Source organism: Myotis brandtii, unplaced genomic scaffold (genome assembly GCF_000412655.1).
Source record: "Myotis brandtii unplaced genomic scaffold, ASM41265v1 scaffold144, whole genome shotgun sequence".
Taxonomy (NCBI): Eukaryota; Metazoa; Chordata; class Mammalia; order Chiroptera; family Vespertilionidae; genus Myotis; species Myotis brandtii.
Genome location: NW_005355159.1, coordinates 303,614 through 310,855, shown reverse-complemented (window position 1 = coordinate 310,855; position 7,242 = coordinate 303,614). Strand labels below are relative to the sequence as shown.

Sequence of the window (7,242 nt, the reverse complement as noted above, 5' to 3'; positions counted from 1 at the left end):
TGCACCGCGCTGGCCTCCGCTCTGCGCCCCGTAGCCTGGCCCTCTCTGGGTCGCGTCGGGCCCCTGTTGGGCCGCTTGTTTCTCGGTCTGTCTCTTACTCTGTCTCTGGGTCCGCGGGTCTCTCTGCCTTGGTGTCTCCGTTTCTTTAACCTGTCGCTGCCTCCGGGTCTCCCCCATCTCGGTTCCAGGCTACATGGAGGCAGATGCAAGGACTGGGTCTCTGTCCTGATGGCCCCGTCTTCCCTTCGAAGCCCAGTCGATCCCAGCCCAGGTCCTGCCCTGAACCCTGGTTGGCCTCTCCACTCGCTGCACCGACAGGTCCACAGAGAAGACGGTTCCCTCCTCGGGCCATTTCCATCGCCATCCAAGCTGAGGGCTTCTGCTGCTGCTGCAGTGACCAGCCCAGGCAGGGCATTTCCCCAGCCCAGCCCTGTCACAGTCAGAAGTCTCTGCAAACCTGAAAGGGACAAGGAAGGTTTGATTGCTTTCATTGTACACATAGGGAAACTGAGGCTGGAGGAGGCGAAGACTTGCCCAAGGACATGAGGTCCAGGGGCAGCAGATGCCGGACCAGAACCCTGGTTTTCTGACCCCAGAAGGTCATTTCCCACTCATTCTGCAACTGTGCCTTCTCTGTGCGAGCCAGACTGGCTGCCTCAGGATCCCACAGATGTTTCTTGTTCTAAAGCCAGGGATTCCATCTTCAGGCTAGGGTGGGGAGAGGAGTGCAGATTGAATGACCTGTTTAAGGTCCCTTCCAAACCAAGATGCTGTGGTTCTTTATTCCCTATGTTTCCAGGGTTCCCATGACTTAGAGCCATTTTGTCTCTGTGCCCAGTAGGTGCCTTACCCACCTGTTGCTAGGTAACCCTTAATAATGACCTCTACTTTGCAGATCTAATGGGATCTGGCCTTTATTTATTCGTTCATTGCCAGGCCCATCAGCAGCATTTGACTTAGCCAATCACTCCCACTTGCTTCTCTTAGTGATGTTATCTGGTCATCAAGTCTTTAAGTGACACCTTTGTACTGAAGATGCCTAAATGTAGGCCTCCGGGCTGGACCATGACCCCTGAACCCCAGACGTATCCAGCTACCTGCTCAACATTTTCATTGGCTGTCTAATAGGCCTCTCAAATTTAACATGTCCAAAGTTGAGCTCTGATCTTCCCTATTAAACCCTCCCACAGTTTCCCCCATCCAGTTCCTAGCAGCTCCATTCGTCCAGTTGCTCAGGTGCAAAACATTGGAGTTATCCTTGACCCTTCCTTTTCATATCCTTCCTGCTCTATCTTCCCACGACCACCTTGATCCAAGCACCTCTTATCTGGATTGTGGCAGTAGCCTCCTCACAGGTCTCCTTGTTTCTGTCCTTATCTCTCTTCTGTCTTTTCTCAAAACAGAATAAAAAGTGATTCTGGCCTTAGTTGGTGTTGCTTGGTGGTTAGAGGATTGCTGGTTCAATTCCCGGTCAAGGTCATGTACCTGGGTAGCAGGTTCATTCCCTGCCCCCAGTCGGGATGCATGAGGGAGGCAACCAGTCGATGTCTCTCTCTCTCCCCTCCCCCGACTCAATTCTTCCTACCTTCCACACTTTCTGAAAAGCAATGGAAAAAATACCCTCAGGTGAGGATTAACAACAACAACAAAGTGATTCTGTTAAAATGTGAATGAGATGGTGTCATTTCTCTGCTCAACACTTACCAGGACCTCCTAGCTCAGAGCAAAAGCCAAAGTCTGATCTGGAGGCCTGTTTTACCTCTCTGACCTCCCCTTCCACACCATCCCCTTTGTTCACCACCTCTCAGGCCACACTAGCCTCCTGGCTGTAACTTGATCATGACCAGCCCCCTCCCTCCTGCCTCCAGACCTTTGCCCAGCTAGTGCAAGTCTGAAATTCTGTCCCTCACCCTCCCATCCTCACAACTTCCCCCACTCTCCCTATCTCGCTTCTTTCTGACATGCTCTACATTTTACTTACAGTCTGTCCCCCCCAGCCAGAATATGGGCCTCATGAGGACTGGGATTTTGGTCTGTAGGTTCACTGCTGAATTCTAAGCAGCTAGACCAGTATCTGGGACTGTGTAGGTGCCAGTGGCCAGGATAAAAGATACAAGTCACTACCCACAGGGACAATAGTATCCAAAGTGGCATGGGGTAGCTGGGAGGATGGGAGCAGGAGAAGGAGGGTGTGGTGGGGTGTTGAGGAAGAAGTCTTCACAGGACTGTTGATCGTTGTAGATGTTTGACCAGGGTCTTGACCATTTAAGGAGGATAGAACCAAAGGGGTGAAGGAAAGAAACACCGTCTGCAGAGGCCCTGTGGTGTGAGAGCACCGTAAGTATTCCAGAAATGGCAGGGCCAATAATTAACCGCACGGACAGTCATGGGCCACCTGTAATGGGTCAGGCCTGCTCTGGGCACTGGGAACACAGTGGTGAACTTGGTTCTTGCCGGCACAACACTTGATCGAGTGAAGGAAACAGACAAGGAGAAAGGCAGCTGTAATACTGTATGATTCAGGCGGTGATGGACCACAGGAAGGAGAGGCGCCCTGGCCAGACTTGGGGGGAGGCAGGGAAAGCTTCTGGTGAAAACAAATACCTGAACCCAGTGTAAGCAAAATGTAAGAAGTGTAAACTGGGCAGGAAGGAGGACAGGGGTGGGAGAGGAAGCCAAGCAGGGAAGCTGGGACCAGATGGGGAAGGCCTTACATGTTGCCTAGAACAGCGGTTACCAGCCGATGGTCTGCGGACCACTGGTGGTCCGTGAGGTCCGAAAGGTTGGCGACTGCTGGCCTAGAAAGCAGTTGATGATTTCACTCTCAATTGAATGAATAAAAGAACAGACAAGGTGTCACCATATAGTGTTACTAATTCCACAAGCCACACACAAAAATCCAGTTCATTTCTGTCTTCATATCTCAGCACACAGGTGTGGAGTGGGTTGACAGGGTCAGGCCAGCCAAATCCAGTGTAAGGAATAAGAGCCACGGGTCCTGTCCTGGCTCTGCTACCGATTTGCTATGTGACTTTGGGCAACTTCTTTCCTCTTCCTGGGCCTCAGCTTGGTCAGTGAGAAAAACAAGAGGGCTGGGGTATGATGCACATTTCTCAGCAGGAGTTCCAAAGACTTCACACCATTAAAAGTGGATATGGCACTTGTTTTAATTTCTTTCTTTTTAAACCAATTCATAAAATATTCTTATTTCCCCCCCTTCAAATAGTACCACGGAATGCCTCCAAATGTGTATGGGGTGCTCGTGTAGAGGGCCGTGGAGGACAGTGAGCATGCCCAATGAACATCATTATCCACTGTCATGGCTCTTACCATTAAACGGCTTAGTTATAGCCCTAGCTGGTTTGACTCAATGGATAGAGCGTCAGCCTGCGGACTGAAGGGTCCCGGGTTCAATACCGGTCAAGGGCACATGCCCACATTGTGGGCTCAATCCCCAGTAGGGGGCATGCAGGAGGCAGCCTATCGATGATTCTCATCATTGATGTTTCTATCTCCCTCTCCCTTCCTCTCTGAAATCAATAAAAATATATTTTTAAAAATAAAAATAAAAACAGCTTAGTTATGTATACATTGTTTCATTTATAGCCTCTGTTGGATCATAAAAAAATACATGACAGGAAGTATAAGAAACACTGATGCTGAGGAGAAAATGATAATTTTGCAAATTTGCCTCAAGTTGACAGAAAAGAATATTATAGTCTTCTAATCAAAAGTCATTAGTCATTCATATGTCAAAAGCCAATGTTTAAAAAAATAAAATCTAGTGATAATTTAATCTAATTTGGCTTTTTGTGTACCAGAAAGGCAAACCTATTGTACTTACAATGTTATTTGTGAAGAAATACTTCCCAGTAGATGGAAATATTTTATTTCACATTTTAAAAATAAAACTAAAAAAGACTTTAAAAAATTATTATAGCACAAAATGGAATCAGATCATGAAAGCAATTTTTGCCTATTTTTGATTCTGTGGTTAAATTTCAGGACCCCCAAATATATGGTCCCCAAATTTGATAAAATAGTTTTGTTTATTGACAAATCATGCTTTTTTTGCAATTAATTTAAAATCAACATGCATCCTTTCTTAAATGGGGAAGAGGGTTTTCTAACTCATCAATTTAATTAAATATATTTAAATGTCCTTCAACTAACTATATACTGTTATACATTATCATTTTCTTTGAGACAATTCTAAGACAGAAGTAACATCTTGGGGATAGCTCAATATAGGGGTTGGGAGACTGGGAAAAGGCAAGAGGATTACAGTTTTCATTGGTTTGACCAGGTGGATGGGATGTTATTGAACAAAGAGAACATGGGGAGAGTGAGACAGAGGAGAGGGGAGATAATTTGCTTGTTCAACATGCTGAATCTGAGGTGCCTTCATGGCACCCGAGTGAAAATGTTAACAGGAACGGAAATGTCGTTTTGATCTGAGCAGAGAGGTCAGAACCAGATAAATTATTTTGTGAGCTGGTGCTTCTCCTATCTAAACACCTAATGCACTTGACTGTCATATTCTTTACTGAACTGTCTGGCTCTACTGCTAGACAGTAAGCTCCTGTGGCAGGGACCATGTGGATCCTGCTCACGATGAATGCTTTTTAAAATGTTACTCCTTTATCATATGCCATGCAAAGATGATGAAAGTTTTAAATCACTAAGGGTGTTCTCAGGAGAGCATATTACTGTGAAGGGGTTTGGGCAACAAAAAAATGTTGGAAAGCACTGGTCTGAGACTTCTAAGACCTCGGTAGGCTCTGTGACTCTAAATCAAGAATGTGTGGACCACTTGCTCTGTAGGACCAGCAGATTTAATGGCTGTGGCACCCATATCATTCTAGAATAGGTAACAGACTCCATCACAGTGGTGGTTTAAAAATATGTGTACAAGTTCTTTGACACAACATCTCCCTCCAACAAATAGACTCTACTTTCCCTCCCTTTGGACATAGGCTGGGCCCTAGTGACTCATTTCTAAAGGATAGAATGTGGTGAAAGTGATACTGTGTGGATTCTTAGGTTTGTCATGAAAGAAGACACAGCTCCCACCTGGCTTTCTCTGAGATGGCATGGAGGTAGAGAGGCTGTTCCACTGGGAGGTGCCGCCTTCCCGGTGTCCAGTCCGGCCACTGTCTGACTGTGACCACAAAGGAGGCCCTGAGCCCCGTTAACCCCCCGCACTGTGTGAGACAGTAATAATAAAAATGGGGATCGTTGTTTTCCACCACCGCATTTGGGGTGGTTTGTACTGGAACCCACAACAGCTGCTGGAATCTTTACTGGACTGGGTTCACTATCAGAACCACTCACTGCCTCCCCTACTCATTCTCCTTTAAGGAAAATACAAAAAAAAATAGATTTGTTTATAATATTGTCACCCTTCGTATTCAAAACCATCGCTCACACTGTGCCTCTGCTCAAACCCTCTGGGCCAGTGGGATGGGTCTCCTCTCACCCTGGGATGCCTTTCCACCCATGTCTTATTATCAAATTGCTAAACAATTTGTGGAATTATGGAATACTTTTATTTTCTTTTTTGTGCTTTTCTATGTTGTTTTTTTTCCAAATTATCTACAGTGAACATATATTATTTTTGTCATCAGAAATAGTAAATGTAACTGAGAGGAAAGAAATTACGATCTTCAGTTTGGGAAGATGAAAAAGTTCTGGAAATAGAGGTGATGGTTGCACAACAGTGTGAGTGGACTTAGTGCTACTGAGCTATACACTTAAAATCGCTAGAATGATAAATTTGTGTTATGCATATTTTACCACAATAAAAAGAATACATATAATCCCTTAAAAATCAAATCCCAGCTCCTTCAAGGTGATCACCCAGTCCGCACCCATCTGTCTGTACCACTCAAAGGCACTGGATTGTTTCTGCCTCATACAGCAATTTCTTCATTTACGTAATTTATGTCCATCTTGTGTCTCAGATCACACTGGAAACTCCTTGAGGGCATCAAACAGGTGGTCATGCCTGCAGTACACTTAAAAATCAATTGCCTGGAAAGCAAAACACATTTCCCTAAAGAATCAACAACTATAAATGGTGGCTATGTTCTCAGACTACCCCATCAAAACCAACCTCACGCACTAAATATCTGAAATGTTATATATTGGCAATGAAAATATATTGCAGAAAAACATTGGAAATAGTAGCAATTAAAACGGGAAAAAAGCAATGGAAAGGTTGAAAAGTTTGGGATTGAATTAGTAACAAATACATATACTGGGAAAAAGATAATTATTAACTAGGTAAAACAGAAAGTTCTGCATGAATAAAAATGATTCAGTTTGTTACATGACTCATCTCTGAATATGTTGACATAGTCATAATGATGTCAACACTGAATATGGTCTAAGTGAAATTACAATAAAACTATATTGAAAAAAATGAGGGAGATGGGATGTGTATATGTTTGGTGGAAATTGGAGGAAAAACAGCCAAATTTGAATCTTTCATAGCAGGATGCCTCTAGATAATGCCTAAAAACTGGGGGGGAAAAATCACAGGATAACATTACAAACATTTTATTTGAAGATTTGTTTTAGAACTTGACTCCTTAAGCTATGGAGTCAAGCCTGTAGCCATGACAAATTAAAACTAAATTTTAAAAAAGTGATGCAGGTCTCTGTATTGTTCACACAGATGCCTTTTGGCCCTGAACCATCCCCTCCAGGCAGACACTGTTCCATGTGCCCCATTCCCATCACCGCCTTGCTGCTCCCAACAGCTAACTCCTGCCTGGAACCACGGCTCCTCAAAACCCACCTCTGCTCCAGGCTAGTGCCCAGCACGCTGGGGATTCAGATGGCTCCTTTCTGGTCCCCATTTACGAGGGCTCCTGAACCTGCACCAGCACAGTGGGCTGTGTCATCTATTTCCTCCTGAGGTCTCTGAATGCTCCGCCTACAGCTGGACACACTGACCAGGATGGGCCCAGCACCTTCAGCAGAACTGAAAGGTAAGTGATGCAGGTTACACTGTCCACCCCTCTGGAAGCTGCACCCTCTCCTGCTGGAGGTCAGAGTCTGTCCTACCCAACAGCTTTCTTCCTCCTCAGTTTCCCCATCAAAGTATGTCTATTCCATGGCCCACTCTCCCCTCTGGTGCCTCAGGCAAACTAAGCCATTGAGGTGAAGCAAGAACAGCCCAGGGAAGATGCATGACTCATGGCTCCCATTATCCAAGGCCCTTCACACTCCATCCCC

The 7,242-nt window shown here is 45.3% G+C and overlaps 1 protein-coding gene across 1 annotated transcript in view; it reads right to left on the bottom strand.

The window, feature by feature from the left end:
- The window catches only part of IGDCC4 (immunoglobulin superfamily, DCC subclass, member 4), a 41,386-nt gene extending 39,835 nt beyond the window's left edge, over positions 1–1,551 (bottom strand). The window contains exon 1 of the mRNA XM_005861124.2: positions 99–1,551. Coding sequence (XP_005861186.2) covers positions 99–177 — 79 coding nt within the window. The 5' untranslated portion in view covers positions 178–1,551. The remainder of the gene's footprint in view (positions 1–98) is intronic.
- Between the last annotated feature and the right edge of the window lie 5,691 nt (positions 1,552–7,242).